Source organism: Cherax quadricarinatus, chromosome 26 (genome assembly GCF_038502225.1).
Source record: "Cherax quadricarinatus isolate ZL_2023a chromosome 26, ASM3850222v1, whole genome shotgun sequence".
NCBI classification, from domain to species: domain Eukaryota; kingdom Metazoa; phylum Arthropoda; class Malacostraca; order Decapoda; family Parastacidae; genus Cherax; species Cherax quadricarinatus.
Genome location: NC_091317.1, coordinates 19,869,198 through 19,890,510, shown reverse-complemented (window position 1 = coordinate 19,890,510; position 21,313 = coordinate 19,869,198). Strand labels below are relative to the sequence as shown.

Sequence of the window (21,313 nt, the reverse complement as noted above, 5' to 3'; positions counted from 1 at the left end):
AATGGGAATTGACACAGTTACTTTTTGCTGATGATACTGTGATTTTAGGGGATTCTAAAGAAAAGTTGCAAAGGTTAGTGGACAAGTTTGGGAGGGTGTGTAATGATATTAAGTTGAAAGTGAATATAGATAAGAGTAAGGTGATGAGGGTATCAAACGATTTAGATAAAGAAAAATTGGTTATCACATTGGAGCAAGTATGGAAGAAGTGAATGTTTTCAGATATTTGGGAGTTGACGTGTCAGTGGATAGGTCTATGAAGGATGAGGTTAACCATTGAATTGATGAAGGAAAAACGGTGAGTGGTGCATTGAGGTATCTGTGGAGACAAAGAACCTTGTCCATGGAGGCAAAGAAGGGAATGTACGATAGTAGAACCAACACTCCTATGGGTGTGAAACATGGGTTGTAAATGCTGCAGCGAGGAGGTGGCTGGAGGCAGTGCAGATGTCCTGTCTAAGGGCAATATGTGGTGTAAATATTATGCAGAGAATTCGTAGTGTGGAAATTAGGAGGAGGTGTGGAGTTACTAAAAGTATTAGTCAGAGGACTGAAGAGGGGCAGTTGAGGTGGTTTGGTCATTTAGAGAGAATGGAACAAAGGAGAATCACTTGGAGAGCGTATAAATCTGTAGGGGAAGGAAGACTGGGTAGGGGTCATCCCCGAAAAAGTTGGAGGGAGGGGGTACAGGAGGTTTCGTAGGCAAGGGGTTTGGACTTCCAGCAAGCATGCGTGAGCGTGTTAGATAGTAGTGAATGGAGACAAATGGTTTATGGGACCTGATGTGCTGTTGGGGTGTGAGAAGGGTAATATTTTGTGAAGGGATTCAGGGAAACCAGTTAGCCAGACTTGAGTCCTGGAAATGGGAAGTACAATGCCTGCACTATGAAGGAGGAGTTTGAGATATTGACAATTTGGAGGGATGTCTAAGCTGTCGTATCTGAGTGCCTCTGCAAAGACAGTGATTAAGTATGAGTGATAGTGAAAATGTTGAATTATGATGAAAGTTTTTTCTTTCTCTTTGGGTTTTTTTCTTTTTGGGTTACCCTGCCTTGGTGGGAAATAGCTGGTGTGTTAAAAAAATCATAACTGACTTACAATATTTTCAACTTATGATGGGCTCATTGGAACTTCACCCCATCATAAGGTGAGGAACACCTGTTGAAGTATAATCATCCTGTCTGTAAAGTTAAAATCTTATTTACTTTCCAGTTACTTACATCTGAACCATCTTTGAACTGTGCTGCTCCTCTCCCTCCTGCAATGCTGAAGCCCAAACCGTTATGATCCCGCATGAGTGTAGTGTAGAGTGTTTCCGTCAATATCTGGGTCGGGAAGTTCTCTTTGTCATTGTGCTGATGGAAAGGTTACACAATCATGCACTATCTACATCATGTACTGCTTATAAAGAAAAATATTAAACTAGAGATATATACAACAGCAATTCATAACAAACAATTCATAATATACACTACGCTCAAAAGGGAACAAAAAGGCACAATACAGTGACTGGAACATTACACAAATAACCCGCATGTAGGAGAGAAAAAAGACTTACGACGACATTTGGACCATTTACAAACTCGAAGTCACACTAACACAGAAGACTGAAAGGGCCAGTATACAATAGGGCCCCACTTACATGGCAAGTTAGGTTCCAGACTACCACCGTAAAGTGGAACGCCATTTTTTCCACATAAATGTGCATAAATACCACACAAGTTTACCCTAACATATATTAAGTTAACAGTAGAACTAGGAATTAAAAAGCAATAAGTAAAATATACAAGTACATTCATTACTTACCTTAAAATATTTGGCATCTTAATGTAGGGTGAGAGGTGAGTAGCATTTATTGTTGAAAGTCAGGTATGTTAGGTATAGTAGCCCACCTGGCTACCACATCTACAAATAATATACGATATCTGAAGCAGTCCAGAGAGATAAAATACGCATACAGTAAACTCATTACTTACATTAAAATATGTGAAGTCTTAATGTAGGGCAAGAGGTGAGTATTTATTATCGAAACTCAGATGTGGTAGCTACTACACCTGAATTTAAAGAGCCTCAGAGTGACATACCTTGTTCACAGAGTTTAACTGTTTCTAAGAGCTACCCTTAGATGCCATCATAAACGAGAGAATGAGTAAGCAAGAGACAAGGAGGCGCTGAGAACTGCGAACAGATGAAGGCGCAAGGGGAGCCACTCTCTCTGATGCTTATTAATCTTTCTTTCTTTCAACACACCAGCCGTATCCCACCGAGGTGGGGTGGCCCAAAAGGAAAAACGAAAGTTTCTCCTTTTACATTTAGTAATATATACAGGAGAAGAGGTTACTAGCCCCTTGATCCCGGCATTTTAGTCGCCTCTTACAACACGCATGGCTTACGGAGGAAGAATTCTGTTACACTTCCCCATGGAGGTAAGAGGAAATAAGCAAGAACAAGAACCAGAAAGAAAACAGAAGAAAACCCAGAAGAGTGTGTATATATATGTTTGTATATGTATTTTTTTTTTTTTTCAACAAGTTGGCCGTCTCCCACCAAGGCAGGGTGACCCAAAAACGAAAGAAAATCCCCAAAAAGAAAATGCTTTCATCATCATTCAACACTTTCACCACACTCACACATAATCACTGTTTTTGCAGAGGTGCTCAGAATACAACAGTTTAGAAGCATATACGTATAAAGATACACAACATATCCCTCCAAACTGCCAATATCCCAAACCCCTCCTTTAAAGTGCAGGCATTGTACTTCCCATTTCCAGGACTCAAGTCCAACTATATGAAAATAACCGGTTTCCCTGAATCCCTTCACTAAATATTACCCTGCTCACACTCCAACAGATCGTCAGGTCCCAAGTACCATTCGTCTCCATTCACTCCTATCTAACACGCTCATGCACGCTTGCTGGAAGTCCAAGCCCCTTGCCCACAAAACCTCCTTTACCCCCTCTCTCCAACCCTTTCGAGGACGACCCCTACCTCGCCTTCCTTCCCCTATAGATTTATATGCTTTCCATGTCATTCTACTTTGATCCATTCTCTCTAAATGACCAAACCACCTCAACAACCCCTCTTCTGCCCTCTGACTAATACTTTTATTAACTCCACACCTTTTCCTAATTTCCACACTCCGAATTTTCTGCATATTTACACCACACATTGCCCTTAAACAGGACATCTCCACTGCCTCCAACCATCTCCTCGCTGCTGCATTTACCACCCAAGCTTCACACCCATATAAGAGTGTTGGTACTACTATACTTTCATACATTCCCTTCTTTGCCTCCATAGATAACGTTTTTTTTGACTCCACATATACCTCAACGCACCACTTACCTTTTTTTCCTCATCAATTCTATGATTAACCTCATCCTTCGTAAATCCATCCGCCGACACGTCAACCCCCAAGTATCTGAAAACATTTACTCCTTCCATACTCCTCCTCCCCAATTTGATATCCAATTTTTCTTTATCTAAATCATTTGATACCCTCATCACCTTACTCTTTTTCTATGTTCACTTTCAACTTTCTACCTTTACACACATTCCCAAACTCATCCACTAACCTTTGCAATTTTTCTTTAGAATCTCCCATAAGCACAGTATCATCAGCAAAAAGTAACTGTGTCAATTCCCATTTTGAATTTGATTCCCCAAAATTTAATCCCACCCCTCTCCCGAACACCCTAGCATTTACTTCCTTTACAACCCCATCTATAAATATATTAAACATCCATGGTGACATTACACATCCCTGTCTAAGACCTACTTTTACCGGGAAGTAGTCTCCCTCTCTTCTACACACCCTAATAGCCGGTAGGGTTATAATTGAAAGAATTAGAGGTAAGACAGAATGTAGGATTCTGGATGAGCAAAGAGGTTTCAGAGTGGGTAGGGGATTTGTAGATCAAGTGTTTACATTGAAACATATATGTGAACAGTATTTAGATAAAGGTAGGGAAGTTTTTATTGCATTTATGGATTTAGAAAAGGCATATGATGGAGTGGATAGAGGAGCAATGTGGCAGATGTTGCAAGTATATGGAATAGGTGGTAAGTTATTAAATGCTGTAAAGAGTTTTTATGAGGATAGTGAGGCTCAGGTTAGGGTGTGTAGAAGAGAGGGAGACTACTTCCCGGTAAAAGTAGGTCTTAGACAGGGATGTGTAATGTCACCATGGAAGTTTAATATATTTATAGATGGGGTTGTAAAGGAAGTAAATGCTAGGGTGTTCGGGAGAGGGGTGGGATTAAATTATGGGGAATCAAATTCAAAATGGGAATTGACACAGTTACTTTTTGCTGATGATACTGTGCTTATGGGAGATTCTAAAGAAAAATTGCAAAGGTTAGTGGATGAGTTTGGGAATGTGTGTAAAGGTAGAAAGTTGAAAGTGAACATAGAAAAGAGTAAGGTGATTCTTCTTTCAACGTACCAGCCGTATCCCACTGAGGTGGGGTGGCCCAAAAGAAAAAACTGAAGTTTCTCCTTTTAAATTTAGTAATATATACAGGAGAAGGGGTTACTAGCCCCTTGCTCCCGGCATTTTAGTCGCCTCTTATGACAAGCATGGCTTACAGAGGAAGAATTCTGTTCCACTTCCCCATGGAGATAAGAGGAAATAAACAAGAACAAGAATTAGAAAGAAAATAGAAGAAAACCCAGAGGGGTGTGTATATATATGCTTGTACATGTATGTGTAGTGTGACCTAAGTGTAAGTAGAAGTAGCAAGACTTACCTGTAATCTTGCATATTTATGAGACAGACAAAAGACACCAGCAATCCTACCATCATGTAAAACGATTACAGGCTTTCGTTTTACACTCGCTTGGCAGGACGGTAGTACCTCCCTGGGCGGTTGCTGTCTACCAACCTGATGAGGGTGTCAAATGATTTGGATAAAGAAAAATTGGATATCAAATTGGGGAGGAGGAGTATGGAAGAAGTGAATGTTTTCAGATACTTGGGAGTTGACGTGTCGGCGGATGGATTTATGAAGGATGAGGTTAATCATAGAATTGATGAGGGAAAAAAGGTGAGTGGTGCGTTGAGGTATATGTGGAGTCAAAAAACGTTATCTATGGAGGCAAAGAAGGGTATGTATGAAAGTATAGTAGTACCAACACTCTTATATGGGTGTGAAGCTTGGGTGGTAAATGCAGCAGCGAGGAGACGGTTGGAGGCAATGGAGATGTCCTGTTTAAGGGCAATGTGTGGTGTAAATATTATGCAGAAAATTCGGAGTGTGGAAATTAGGAGAAGGTGTGGAGTTAATAAAAGTATTAGTCAGAGGGCAGAGGAGGGGTTGTTGAGGTGGTTTGGTCATTTAGAGAGAATGGATCAAAGTAGAATGACATGGAAAGCATATAAATCTATAGGGGAAGGAAGGCGGGGTAGGGGTCGTCCTCGAAAGGGTTGGAGAGAGGGGGTAAAGGAGGTTTTGTGGGTAAGGGGCTTGGACTTCCAGCAAGCGTGCGTGAGCGTGTTAGATAGGAGTGAATGGAGACGAATGGTACTTGGGACCTGACGATCTGTTGGAGTGTGAGCAGGGTAATATTTAGTGAAGGGATTCAGGGAAACCGGTTATTTTCATATAGTCGGACTTGAGTCCTGGAAATGGGAAGTACAATGCCTGCACTTTAAAGGAGGGGTTTGGGATATTGGCAGTTTGGAGGGATATGTTGTGTATCTTTATATGTGTATGCTTCTAGACTGTTGCATTCTGAGCACCTCTGCAAAAACAGTGATAATGTGCGAGTGTGGTTAAAGTGTTGAATGATGATGAAAGTATTTTCTTTTTGGGGATTTTCTTTCTTTTTTGGGTCACCCTGCCTCGGTGGGAGACGGCCGACTTGTTGAAAAAAAAAAAAAATACTCTGCTTTTCTTATAACACTTCTGCTTTGTAAAAACCTCTCATAAGCTAACTTTTTCTCTTTTATCACACCCTTTACTTCATCATTCCACCAATCACTCCTCTTTCCACCTGCCCCCACCCTCCTATAACCACAAAACTTCTGCCCCACATTCTAATACTGCATTTTTAAAACTATTCCAACCCTCTTCAACCCCCCCACTACTCATTTTTGCACTAGCCCACCTTTCTGCCAATAGTCGCTTATATCATCCCCGAACTTCCTCCTCCCTTAGTTTATACACTTTTACCTCCCTCTTACTTGTTGTTGCCACCTTCCTCTTTTCCCATCTACCTCTTACTCTAACTGTAGCTACAACTAAATAATGATCCAATATATCAGTTGCCCCTCCATAAACATGTACATCCTGGAGCCTACCCATCAACCTTTTATCCACCAATACATAATCTAACAAACTACTTTCATTACGTGCTACATCATACCTTGTATATTTATTTATCCTCTTTTTCATAAAATATGTATTACTTATTACCAAATCTCTTTCTACACATAGCTCAATTAAAGTTACCCCCAGTAATACTATAGTGTACACATTGTATCTTACGATGAACTAGAGAAAATGTAATTCTTGCCGTTACTCCGACAAGATGCCTGGCTACTACATCTTATATTTATCACGTTTTTATGTTATGTAGATGTTTCTTAAATAATTTTGATAAAAAATATCACAGATGAATTAATGAAACTGTCTATATTAACATAATATACGACACATAAAGCGCCCCATAACGATTATAATTTTTAATAATAATAATATGGCGTCTTCATGACTAGTGAAACTAGTGATTTTAATGTGTACCTGCACGCCAGCACAGTGTACAAGTACACTTCAGTATAATTATCAGAGTATATATAAAATATGCAAAAACTTTAAAACACTTGAAATTTGGAAAAGTTTCCAGATGTAATGGAAAGACGCAGAGCTAACGGAGGATGTGAACAAACAGTAGTGCACGGTGACTGTACTAGCGAGTCAGGTGGGGTGGAAAGGGAGCTGTATAGTTTTGGTATTAATTTGAAATGCCCATATTAGTGAAATGCCGTAAAGTGGGACCCTACTGTACATAGGCAAGGACAAGATGGGACCAAAAGAGGAAGAAAAATAAGTAGTGGTTGTAGTAAGGCTTGTTGTAATAGTAGAAGTAATATTAGTAGTAGAAAGTAGGGAGAGCAATTTAGTGGAACAAGAGAGAAAGGGAAGTGAAAGATGAAGGGAGGCAACTGACTGGTCTTCTGCTGAAACTGTCTACCCTACTTCCAGCTTTTACAGTTGCTATCTTACTGAAATATCCCTTATACACAACTTTCCTTGTATGAATCATAGTCCTGGCTTTGTCTCTGTAGATGGGTTCCTTTCTCATTACACTGTCAAATGTTCCAAACTTCAGAACATTCATGACCTAACCTCATCCTTTCTTCTCTTCCTCTCCCTACCTCTTCTCCTTTCCTATTTTTTCCTTTTTCTTTCTCTGTTTTAGTTCATCTGCATAAGTATGTTCTGTCCATCAGTTTTTTCCCCATGTTTTTGGCCCTACCCATTGTGGGCCCATAGCTCTCCTGCAGTGCTCCTTTTTCTTGTCCTTAGATTAACCCCACTTATACTACTATGACTACCACTCCATTTCTACTACTACTGCTATTACCATTACTAGTGCCTCATTCACCCTTCACTCCCCTCTCTCTCTCTCTCTCTCTCTCTTGTGCCACTAAACTACTCTCTCTATTACCACTATATCTTCTACTACTACAGTGGACCCCCGGTTAACGATATTTTTTCACTCCAGAAGTATGTTCAGGTGCCAGTACTGACCGAATTTGTTCCCATAAGGAATATTGTGAAGTAGATTAGTCCATTTCAGACCCCCAAACATACACGTACAAACGCACTTACATAAATACAATTACATAATTGGTCGCATTCGGAGGTGATCGTTACGCGGGGGTCCACTGTACTTTCACTACCAGTCTTACCACTACTCATACTTCTATTTCTTCCTCTCTTGAACCCGTACCGGTCCCCCTCACCTACACATACTGGCTCCTTCTCCTTTTTGTGTTAGTGTGACTTTGTAAATAGTCCAAGTCAGACCAAAATGTCATCGTAAGCTTTTCTTTCTCCTAAGTGCGGGTTATTTGTGTATGCTCAAAAGCTTCAATTATATCCAGTCATCATATTATTAAGATTCATGTCAGAAAACACTTGTCCTGTTTCCTGACAAATAAAATACCACCAATTCCTCTAGGTTCATATTACAGTAAATGCAGTTTTAAACTCATACTTAATTACAAAATATTTTTCATATTCATATCATTTCATATTCATGAATAACAACAGTGTCTGAGTTTACAAAAATATTTCAAACTTCTCACCTCCATTTCGCCATCAAGTTCAGCATCTCCATTTATACTTGTATGATCTCCATTTAGAGTAGTTGTATTACTTTGAGAGTTGATAGTCATGCCCACATGGTTGGCTATTATTTGTGTTGGTGGTGTCTGTTCTACATCACTCTCTTGTAAAAGTCCACTAGCAGCACAGGTATTTTGTACTCCCTCAACCATAACATGATTACCGACAGGCTGCTCAACTTTAGAATTTTTCTGAAAAAAACAGTCAATATAATGCAAAAGTAATCCCATTATATACAGTGACAGACAAGAAAACTGATGAATGTTTTTAAAATTGTGTCTAAGGATAATGAGGTGAAACTAGAACACAAAACAAAATCAATGGGGTAATATCTTGTTTGAAGTTTAGGAAAACTGGGAGTTGATTTGCAAGAAAGTTTGATAAGAGGAGTTTCCAGAGCTTGTAAGACGCTACTTCCTCTTGTAGTCCATTTCACTGATTCACCACACCTTTCAACAAACCTTTGATGAGGTTTGAGAGTCTTCCTACTAATACTCAGACTTGCTGGTTCTTCCCTGGTCATCCAGGCTGTTTCTACTGACAGTCCACTGGCCCTCATATCCACAGCCTGGTTGATCTGCCCCCCCCCCACACACAAAATAAAAAAGGGGGGGAGGGGGGTTAGTATTGTTGGCCTTCTGTTATACCACTTAACCCTTTGACTGTCGCAAGCCCCAATCCTGAGGCGTCTCCTGGTGTTGAAAAAAAAAAAACTTATGAAATGATAGAGAATCTTTTCCCGATGGTAATGACACCAAGAGAACGAAATTTGATCGAAAACTTACGGAATTACACTCTCGTGAAGTTAGCAACCTTGGCGATATTTACAAATCAGCGATTTCACCCACTTTGAGCCCTATTTTCGGCTAATTCCATTGTTCCAGTCGACCAAACTCATAGCCATTTCTTTAGAACTTCGTTTTTTCTATCGATTGAGTACAAGAAACTGCCCATTTACCAATTTCAACTACCCAATAAAGTGGTCAGGAATTTGCAATTTGGCCAATTTCACGAAAATTAAAAAATATGACGGTTTCAAAATACGGTCAAGAATGAACAATGCAGACATTCCTGGCTCTAAAATAAGATTTTCTTTGTTCATCAGTCATGTCTCCAGGCCCCTCTGATATTACTCTTGCTTTCTATTTTGAGTTTTTATTCAAACAAAAAATAGAAGATTTACTGTTATGCAGATTACTGCAATACTGTAATAATTGTACATATAATGTCAATCCATTCATGACTGCATATTAGAATGGTTACTTGGACATTTATTGGACAATGACATCATTTGTTTACTTTTGAACATCGGCAAAAATCAAACACTTCCCCTATTTTGAGCTCCATTTCCAGGTTCTTTTTATATTAAAACCAATCAAAATCACCTCTATTTCTATAATATGTTTTCCATTCTATCAAATGAGACCAAGAAAACATGAATACACCCATAAATACTATACAAAAATAAACCACAAAATCAGCATTTTAATTAAAAAAAAAAAAAGGCCAGTTTTTTTTTTTTCTCATTATGCACTGCGTGCTCCAGGATTTTTTTTATATGGTGCACACTGACCACACAGACCCATTCTCTCAAATTTGGGACTACCAGCTTTCTTCTGCTTGATTTGAAGTCGGTAGAATTTATGAGTATGTATACGTCAAACACGGTGGCTCGTAAGACGTATACATACGACCGAAACAGTCAAAGGGTTAATGGGGGTTAGGAAGTCTTCTTTATAATCTTGATAATCGTGTATATGGTGTTCATGTCTTCTCTTTTCTGTCTAAGAGCGAAATATGTATAACACAAAAAAAAGTAAAAGACGGGAATCACGGTAAGCAGAAATCTGAAGCGAAAACAGCAGTTTCTAAGCAAGCATAATAAGTCCAAAAGACTAACTAAATTTATATCCAAAGTACAGTAGACCCCCAGTTTCCGTAATAAATCCGTTACAGAAGGTTGGCCTAAATCCAAAATGGCCGATTCTGACACCCAAAAACATTAACAAAAAATACATTTTATAGAGAATAACTGTAGTTTTACATACAGAAAACAATGAGAAATAAATATAAATGACTAATTTTAATGATAAATGAACATTACATACCTTTATTGAAGACTCTTGCTGGTGAGTAATATTTATTTGTAGTCCCAGACGGACTACATCTAGGTGTATACCTACCGGCTACATAGACTGCGACCTATGGCCATATTATTACCATCGACATACCATGTTCACTGAGTTTAATCATTTCAATCAACTACCTTTAGATGCCATCATAAACAAAGGGAGAATAATGAATAATTCATGCCGAGAATTGTAAACAAAAGCCTTACGTATTATTAGGGGCGGTTACTGGGCCAAGGCAGATTCATACATGTTTTCTCTGAAGCTGGACCAGAAAAAATGTAATGTTTATCCTTCACCTGACCCCACCCCTCGATAGCATATAAAGATTGCATGTTTATATGCTATGTAACGTGTTTCTTATGGTATAATTTTGAAGAAAATATCATAGATGGATTAATGAAAATAAATAAGACATTTAAGACATTTAGAGAGAATGGATCAAAGTAGAATGACATGGAGAGCATTTAAATCTGTAGGGGAAGGAAGGCGGAGTAGGGGTTGTTCTTGAAAAGGTTGGAAGGAAGGGCTAAGGGAGGTTTTGTGGGCGAGGGGCTTGGACTTCCAGCAGGCATGCGCGAGTGGGTTCGATAGCAGTGAATGGAGACGAATGGTATTTGGGACCTGACGATCTGTTGGAGTGTGAGCAGGGTAATATTTAGTGAAGGGATTCAGGGAAACCGGTTATTTTTATATAGCCGGACTTGAGTCCTGGAAATGGGAAGTACAATGCCTGCACTCTAAAGGAGGGGTTCGGGATATTGACAGTTTGGAGGGATATGTTGTGTATCTTTATACATACATGCTTCTAAGCTGTTGTGTTCTGAGCACCTCTGCAAAAACAGTGACTGTGTGAGTGAGGTGAAAGAGTTGAATGATGATGAAAGTATTTTCTTTTTGGGGATTTTCTTTCTTGTTGGGTCACCCTGCCTCGGTGGGAGTCGTCGCATAAAAACACTGCATGTTTATATGCTATGTAATGTGTTTCTTACATAATTTTGAAGAAAAAATCATTGATGGATTAATGAAAATGTCTATATTAATGGAAAATAAGACATTAAATGTCTTATTTCAATTTCCGAGCCGATGTACGAACCCCCCCATCAGTGGGGTTGGGGGGGGGTATTCCACCCCCAAAAAAATGCTCAAAATCCAAATTGCACGATTTCCACACTGGCCAAAAACCAAAGGTCCACTGTATAATTAACCCTTTGACTGTTTTCGACGTATAAATACGTCTTACGAGCCAATGTTTCTGACGTATATATACTCGATAATTCTAGTGGCTTCAAATCAAGCGGGAGAAAGCTGGTAGGCCCACATGTGAGAGAATGGGTCTGTGTGATCAGTGTGCACCACATAAAAAAAATCCTGCAGCACACATTGCGTAATGAGAAAAAAAAAAACTCTGATCGTTTTTTTGGAATAAAACGCCGACTTTGAGGTGTATTTTCGTATAATATTTATCGTTGTATTCGCGTTTTCATGGTCTTAGGTGATAAAATGGAAAACATATTACAGAAATAGAGATGATTTTCATTACTTTGACAATGAAAACGACCTTGAAACTGAGCTCAAATTAGCGGAAATGTTCGATTTTTACCAATGTTCAGGAGTAAAAAAATCACACTACGTCCAATACACGTCACCTGGGGAGTCTAATTTTCTTTCACTAGTGCACTGATATTATTTATACCACTTTTACAATACTGCAGTAGTCTGCATAACAGTAAATTTTGTATTTTTTTGAATGAATAAAAAATCAAAATAGAAAGCAATAATAATATAAGAGGGGCCTAGAGATGTGACTAATGAACAGAGGATATGCTATTTTAGTGCCAAGAATGTCTACCTTGTTTATTCTGGACCTTATTTTGAAATTGGCATCATTTTTAATTTGCATGAAATTGGCCAAATTGCCAATTTCTGACCACTATATTGGGTAGTTCAAATTGGTAAATGGGCAGTTTCTTGTACTCAGCTGATAGATAAAATGTAGTTCTAAAGAAATAGCTATGAGTTTGGTCAACTGGAACAACGAAATTGGTTGAAAACAGGGCTCAAAGTCGGCGAAATCGCCGATACACATACGTCGCTGATTCTGCGAACTTCATGGGAGAGTAATTCCGTGAGTTTTCGACCAAATTTCGAACATTTGGTGTCATTACCATCGGGAAAAGATTCTCTATCATTTCATGAGAAAAAATAATTTTTTTTTTTCGAATATTTGGTGTCATAGAATGACAGTTTCAGAAAGGGGCCTGAAACAGTCAAAGGGTTAAAAGAATAAACCCAAAGATTTTTTTTTTTTAAACATGTAGGCCTTTTCCCACCGAGGCAGGGTAACCCAAAAAGAAAAAAAAAGAAAAAAGAAAGCAAAAACTTTCATCATTCAACACGTTCACCATCACTCATACATAATCACTGTTTCAATAGAGGCACTCAGATATGACAGCTTAGATGTCCCTCCAAAATGCCAGTATCCCAAACTCCTCCTTTAAAGTGCAGGCATTGTACTTCCCATTTCCATGACTCAAGTCTGGCTAACCGGGTTCCCTGAATCAGTTCACAAAATATTACCCTGCTCACACTCCAACAGCTCGTCAGGTCCCCAAAGCCATTTGTCTCCATTCACTCCTATCTAACACACTCACGCATGCTTGCTGGAAGTCCAAGCCCCTCACCCACAAAAACTCCTTTACCCCCTGCCTCCAATCTATTCAGGGATGATACCTACCCAGTCTTCCTTTCCCTACAGATTTATACACTCTCCAAGTTATTTTGCTTTGTTCCATTCTCTCTAAATGACCAACCATTTATGGATTTAGAAAATGCATATGATAGAGTGGATAGGGGAGCAATGTGGCAGATGTCCCAAGTATGTGGAATAGGTGGTAAGTTACTAAATGCTGTTAAGAGTTTTTATGAGGATAGTGAGGCTCAGGTTAGGGTGTGGAGAAGAGAGGGAGACTACTTCCCAGTAAAAGTAGGTCTTAGACAGGGATGTGTAATGTCACGATGGTCGTTTAATATATTTATAGATGGGGTTGTAAAAGAAGTAAATGCTAGGGTGTTCGGGAGAGGGGTGGGATTAAATTATGGGGAATCAAATACAAATGGGAAGTGATACAGTTACTTTTTGCTGATGATACTGTGCTTATGGGAGATTCTAAAGAAAAATTGCAAAGGTTAGTGGACGAGAAAAAGGTAGCTTATGAAAGTTTTTTTTCAAGTAGAAATGTTGTAAGAAGAGCAAAGAATATGGAGAGTAAAAAAAGGTGAAGAGTGTGATGAGAGAGTGCAAAAGGAGAGCAGATGAAAAAGTGGGAGAGGCACTGTCAAGAAATTTTAATGAAAAGAAAAAATTTTGCAGATAAACACATTAAGAAAGCCTAGGGAATAAATGGATTTGTCAGTTAAAAACAGAGAAGGGGAGTTAGTAGATGGGGAGCTGGAGGCATTGGGTAGATGGCGGGAATATTTTGAGGAACTTTTAAATGTTGATGAAGAAAGGGAGGCGGTAATTTCGTGCACAGGTCAGGGAGGTATAACATCCTTTAGGAGTGAAGAAGACCAGGATGTGAGTGAAGGGGGAGGTGCATGAGGCATTATGTAGAATGAAAAGGGGTAAAGCAGCTGAAACTGATGGGATCATGACAGAAATGTTAAAAGCAGGGGGGATATATTGTGTTAGAGTCGCTGGTATTTTTGGTTAATAAATGTATGAAAGAGGGAAAGGTACCTAAGAATTGGCAGAGAGCATGTATAGTTCCTTTATATAGAGTGAAGGGGGACAAAAGAGATGGTAAAAATTATAGGGGAATAAGTTCACTGAGTATACCAGGTAAAGTGTACGGTAGGATTATTATTGAAAGAATTAGAGGTAAGACAGAATGCAGAATTGCGGATGAGCAAGGAGGTTTTAGAGTGGGTAGGGGATGTGTGGATTAAGTGTTTACATTGAAGCCTATATGCAAACAGTATCTAGATAAAGGTAGGGAAATTTTCATTGCATTTATGAATTTAGAAAAGGCATATGACAGAGTGGATAGAGAAGCAATGTGGCAGATGCTGCAAGTATATGGAATAGGTAGTAAGATACTAAATGATGTAGAGTTTTTATGAGGATAGTGAGGCTCAGGTTAGAGTGTGAAGGAGAGACGGAGATTACTTCCCGGTAAAAGTATGTCTCAGAGAGGGATGTGTAATGTCACCATGGTTAATAAATTTATAGATGGGGTTGTGAAGGAGGCGAATGCTAGGGTGTTGCGGAGAGGGGTGGGATTAAATTATGGGGAATCGAGAACAAAATGGGAGTTGACACAGTTACTTTTTGCTGATGATACTGTGCTTATGAGAGATTCTAAAGAAAAGTTGCAAAGCTTAGTGGATGAGTTTGGGAGGGTGTGTAAAGGTAGAAAGTTGAGAGTGAACATATATAAGAGTAAGGTAATGAGGGTATCAAACGATTTAGATAAAGAAAAATTGGATATCACATTGGAGAGAGCGAGTATGGAAGAAGTGAATATTTTCAGATATTTGGGAGTTGACTTGTCAGCAGATGGGTTTATGTAGGATGAGGTTAACCACTGAATTGATGAAGGCAAAAAGGTGAGTGGCATGTTGAGGTATCTGTGGAGACAAAAAAAGACATTATCTATAGAAGCAAAGAAGGGAATGTATGAAAGTATAGTGGTACGAACTCTCTTATATGGGTGTGAAGCTTGGGTTGTAAATGCTGCAGCGAGGAGGCAGTTGGAGGCAGTGGAGATGTCCTGTCTAAGGGCAATGTCTGGTGTATATATTATGCAGAGAATATGGAGTGTGGAAATTAAATGGTGGTGTGGAATTACTAAAAGTATTAGAGTTAGAGTGTGAGCAGGGTAATATTTAGTGAAGGGATTCAGGGAAGCCGGTTATTTTCATATAGTCGGACTTTTTTTTTTTTTTTCAACAAGTCGGCCGTCTCCCACCGAGGCAGGGTGACCCAAAAAATGAAAGAAAATCTCCAAAAAGAAAATACTTTCATCATCATTCAACACTTTCACCACACTCACACATTATCACTGCTTTTGCAGAGGTGCTCAGAATACAACAGTTTAGAAGCATATACGTATAAAGATACACAACATATCCCTCCAAACTGCCAATAGTCGGACTTGAGTCCTGGAAATGGGAAGTACAATGCCTGCACTTTAAAGGAGGGGTTTGGGATACTGGCAGTTTGGAGGGATATGTTGTGTATCTTTATACGTATATGCTTCTAAACTGTTGTATTCTGAGCACCTCTGCAAAAAGTAATAATGTGTGAGTGTGGTGAAAGTGTTGAATGATGATGAAAGCATTTTCTTTTTGGGGATTTTCTTTCTTTTTTGGGTCACCCTGCCTCGGTGGGAGATGGCTGACTTGTTGAAAAAAAAAAAAAATTAGTCAGAGGGCTGAAGAGGGGTTGTTGAGGTGGTTTGGTCATTTAGAGAAAATGGACCAAAGAATAATGACTTGGAGAGCATATAAATCTGTAGGGGAAGGAAGGAGGGGTAGGGGTCATCCTCAAGAAGGTTGGAGGGAGGGAGTAAAGGAGGTTTTGTGGGCGAGGGGCTTGGACTTCCAGCAAGCGTGCATGAGCATGTTAGATAGGAGTGAATGGAGACAAATGGTTTTTGGGACCTGACGAGCTGTTGGAGTGTGAGCAGGGTAATATTTAGTTAAGGGATTCAAGGAAATCGGTTAATTTTATATAGCCAGACTTGAGTACTGGAAATGGGAAGTATAATGTCTGCACTTTAAAGTAGGGGTTTGGGATATTGGCAGTTTAGAGGGATATGTTATATATCTTTATATATGTTTCTAAACTGTTGCATCTAGTCACCTCTGCAGACAGTGATTATGTATAAGTGTGGTGAAAAGTGTTGAATGAAGATGAAAGTATTTTCTTTTTGGGGATTTTCTTTCTTTTCGGGTCACTCTGCTTTGGTGAGAGACGGTCAACTTGTTGAAAAAAAAAATGTATGAAGCCGAGTTTGAAATTAAATTAAAATGTTTGGGGAGCATATTTAGGGTTTAATCTATAAACACTAGCATTTATAGGCATTTTTTTAACCGCGTCCAGAATTCGCAGTTTTTCCAAATTCGTAGGTGGTCTTGGAACGTAACCCCTGCGAATTTGGGTGGACTACTGTACATCAAAGGAGACAACTTCAACTAAGTGATTAGGTAAGCATATACATGTATATATTTCTCTTTTTTTGGCAGCAGCAGCAGACCTGGAACTTTTTGATAGCATCTCATATATGTTGCAAGGTGGAGTGAACTCCAAGTGAAAGTATGGTATAAGGTCATCGATGTAGCATGGTGGAGTGCATCCCCAGGCGTTTTCATACAAGTCAGTCCCTCAAGAAGAGTTCCCAGAGAAATGAATGTTACACATCTACGGAGAACTAGATATACAGTTGAAGATAAACTATCCAAAATTACCATCAAAAAGGATAAAAAAATAGTTTTTCCTATTGACATCATACAGAGGACCAAAATACACTTAATTTCTATGGAATTATTCACTGAAACTAATAAGGAGAGTTCTTCTTGAAAGCTAGAAAGAGAGACCAACCTTTTCTGGAACAATTCTAGTTACTTCACGGGAAACCACAAGTCTTAGCTGAGAGCCTGCTTCACGCATAATGTTAACTGCTTCATAATGGTCACAGATTTCCACATCGTGTCCATTGACCATATACAGCTTGTCACCAACCTATAAAGATTTAAGAAAGTATCTAACACTTGTAAGTGATAAAAACACTTTCACAGTGCCTCATAATTATAATACAGTACAAATATAAGCAGAGGTACAGTAGTGTGCAAGTTATTTGGGACAGGAATAAATTTTGTGATTATCTCAAAATATGTCTTAGTTTCCAGCTTAATTAATGTAGTTTGGGTTCTTTTCTTTTCAAAAAGAGTTTGCTGCCTATTTCTGGCAACCACCCAGCTGCGGTGTTACCCTGCGACTTGTCAGTGCTGTTCCTGCCAGCATGCTCCATGAGTGAATGTGGTTTTGCCAAATTCTCCCATTCAATTCATGATTGATGAAATTTATGATAGATGTTACATCTAGAAAGTGTGCAAGTATGGTAGCTCTTAGAAAACATGCTCATTCAAGTATCGGACAGATCGCCCAGAAGGATTTAAAAAAAAAAAAAAGGATCTAGAGATTGTTGGCTTTAAAACTGGCATTATTATTATTATTGTTGTTTGTTTGTTTGTTTTTTGTTGTTGTTGTTGACGATGACGATGACGATGACGATGACGATGACGATGACGATGACGATGATGATGATGATGATGATGATGATGATGATGATGATGATGATGATGATGATGATATTTATTAGGACATGACAAATAGTTGTACAAGGTATTATAGTAGTTGGGTGTACAAGTCGAAAGCCCCTTGTATGGAGAGCATTATCGGGAGGCTTAAAATTAACTAAAGACTATCTAAGGTATAACAGATTTAATGGTAACAGTTACTGTAGACAATTTACAATATCAAGTACAATTGAGTATTTTAAACAATGAATTTGAACATTTCAATTTTGAAGCATTAAAGTTTTACAATTTTGTAACATTACAGTTAATAATATAACAAAATGATCAATTTACTGTATGTAGTTGTACAATTTAATAATCAGATCTAATCAAGTCAAATCAATGATCTGCAGTGCAGTAACAGTTCATATGGTCATTAGATGAGTTACAGTGCATTCAAGAGAATGGATTATTCTATTAGGTAATGCTATAAAAACATAGTTTGATAAGGTTTCTCTAATTATACAACTGGGTTATACATTTATGAAATATAAGTTATTCAATATTTGCATTAGGTTAGATATGAAAATTTATTGATCTGTGAGCATTTAATTATGGGGTCCTAAGGCTAGGGAAGTAACATAGTGAGTAATGATATTTTGAGGTAGTAGAAAGTGATTTGTTAACTATGTAGGTTAAGTTAAATCAAATACTGCATAATTAGTTTTGAGTGAGTAGGTGGTTTTTAAGAAGTCTTGAATTGATATACAAACAGTGTTTCTTTGGTAGTCACTGGTAATGAATTCCAAATTTTTGGGCCTTTTATGTGCATTGAGTTTTTACATAGTGTGAGATGGACACGAGGAACATCAAAGTGATCTGTGTCTTGTTTATGGTCGTGTGTTCTGTTAAGGCTGGTAAGGAGAAGTTTGAGGGGAGGGTTTATATCTGAGTTTAATGTTCTATGTATGTAGTAGGCACAATAATAAGTATGGATGTTTTGTACGGTGATTAAGTTTAGACTTTTGAATATTGGTGGAGTGTGCTGTCTGGAGTGGGAATTTGTTATCATTCTGACTGCAGCCTTTTGTTGGATAATTAATGGTCTGAGATGATTTATTGTTGCTGAGCCCCATGCACAGATTCCATAGGTGAGATAGGGGTAAATAAGTGAGTGATACAGGGGATTGTGGAACATAGTACTGTATCTTTGATAGAATGCCTACGGTCTTGGATACTTTCTTGGAAAGTTGTTGTTTATGTGTCTGAAATTTGAGGCTATTATCAAGGTGGAATCCTAAGAATTTTCCCTGTGAGTTTTGTGATAGATGATCAGTTTATCATTATGTTAATCCTCTCTACATCTGCCTACTACCCATATTCAACAAGCCGCCTGAATCTAATGTCGATGGCCAAGGGTCAACACAACAGAAGAAAATCCAGTAATCAAGCCAGGACCCACAACAACACAGGTGAGGGGAATGATACTACTGGTACAGCGTCTCCTCCTTCAAACAAGAAGGGTGCAACCCACTCCACCCACCACAGCCCCCACACCACTCGCCGAACATCAAAAAACATGGCCACCACCCCAAGTAAAAAGGTGAACTCCTTCCTTGGATTCGACAAACTGGAGCTGCAATATCTGGAGATGGCTGCATACATCAAGGCACAAGACCAACAAATCGCCACATTAATTCAAGAAATACAGGAATTAAGAACAGCAAATGGCTTACTCACCCAGGAAGTACAACTCAAAGCTGCCAACGATCAATTACTTGACAGATTCACTACCCTAGAAGGTAAAAATAACAGCCACACTGAAACTGAGCACACCATCAAGAGCCTTCAAGAGCAAGTCACTAAGCTAAACTCCACCTTCATAGATGAAAGATCATGAGTTGAGCTCCAACTCACTGATGTCATCAACAACTTCCAAGATCATAATGACAAACAACAGCTCTCTGATGCTGTTGTAGTTAATAGCAGCCATCTCCCACCTAAAGTAACCCAAGTGACATGCATGGAGACCACTCTACAGCTTAAGGACCACCTTAGCCTAAACATACATAGTGATGAAGTAAAAGATTGCAAACTAATGGGCTACTAAGCAGGGAAAAAACATTTCTATTAAAATTCAACACTAACTTGCCTGTTAAAACCATCCATATCAATGAAATCCGAGGTATATGTAAATGAGTGCCTTACCAAAACAAGGCAAAGCCTCCTTTATTGATTGAGAAAATTATGCCACAACCAAAAAATCCATCAGTGCTTTGTGAGGGACGGTAAAATCGCAGCTAGGAAAGAACACACTGGAAAGAGGTACTTCATCTCTATGGAATAGGAACTAAAAAAGTTTCTTAACAAGGCTGGTTTAACTGACTCAGAGTAAGGTGCAATTTTTCCCACCATCCACAATCAGTGTTATGAACCAATATGTAATAGTTATATACTGTCGTAAAATTAGTTGCTTAGACTCTAATACCCTCATATTACTTTTGTTGCTTTTGTATTTCACTTTTGTATTCAATTACCACTCTATCTCAAAGTCTTAATTGTTTTTAATCTCTACATAATCTCTATTATTACCCTTTATCATCACCTCTATTACTATATATACTTGTAATTTACCATATCTTTGTCCTACTTCACCATTTGTAATCCTCTTATTATCTTTTCTTACAACTTATTTTTTACTTTACTTTTTAAAATCTGTGTTGCCAAATATTCCATTTGTAATTTACCATATCATTGCCCTATTTCTTAGTATCTTTTATTACAACCTATTTTTATTTTACTTTTTAAAATTTGTGTTACCAAATATTCCAATTTACAGTTTATTAGTATCTTTTATTAATATCTGTCATTACAGTCTTATCATCATATCATGGCTAAAATCCATATAGTCTTTAATCTAAAACTGTGCATTTTTTTTTTTAGTAACCTTTGTAAACAGCTTAAGTTTGCTTTAGTGCAATAACAAGTCATAGTCTGGTGCTACATTATTTTACAATTTTGGTGTTAACAGCTTCATACATAGTAAATACTACAGTTCATTAATAGCTTATTACACTGTCACACTTAAGTTCATTATGTCTATTATGTTCTACACTCTACATAACCAACATACATTAACTACACACCTGTCCAAACATCCCCATAGTACAGATATCCTTATTGGAGCTCTACAAACAATAAATAATATAAATAATTACCATTTAACCTAAATGCTAAATGATCAAATAGACCCAGATCTAAATCTACATAATCTAATTACCAATCAAAATTTAATGGCAAGTAACTGTGTCTATTACATGACATCACAAGGCAGCACTGTTCTAAGTAATGCCAGAAATATTACAGTTCTCAATTACAATACTAGGTCCCTAAGTAAACACTATGATGACCTCCTTGCACTCCTTAAGTCCCTTCTCCTGTAATATTCTCACTGAAACCTGGCTTATACAGGACACAATAGATATGCACCAGCTACCAGGATACACAGCAATCCACAACTGC

General features: G+C 38.3%; 1 protein-coding gene across 14 annotated transcripts in view; it reads right to left on the bottom strand.

The window, feature by feature from the left end:
* LOC128691673 (protein lap4) overlaps window positions 1–21,313 on the bottom strand; it is an 854,149-nt gene that overhangs the window by 384,277 nt on the left and 448,559 nt on the right. For 12 of the 14 annotated variants that reach the window (XM_070088850.1, XM_070088860.1, XM_070088857.1 and 9 more), the window contains 3 exons: window positions 17,094–17,234; window positions 8,318–8,548; window positions 1,221–1,355 (listed from right to left, as the gene is read on the bottom strand). In XM_070088850.1, the coding sequence (XP_069944951.1) occupies window positions 1,221–1,355; window positions 8,318–8,548; window positions 17,094–17,234 (507 nt within the window). The remainder of the gene's footprint in view (window positions 1–1,220; window positions 1,356–8,317; window positions 8,549–17,093; window positions 17,235–21,313) is intronic. The other 2 variants (XM_070088854.1, XM_070088859.1) reach the window with 2 other exon arrangements.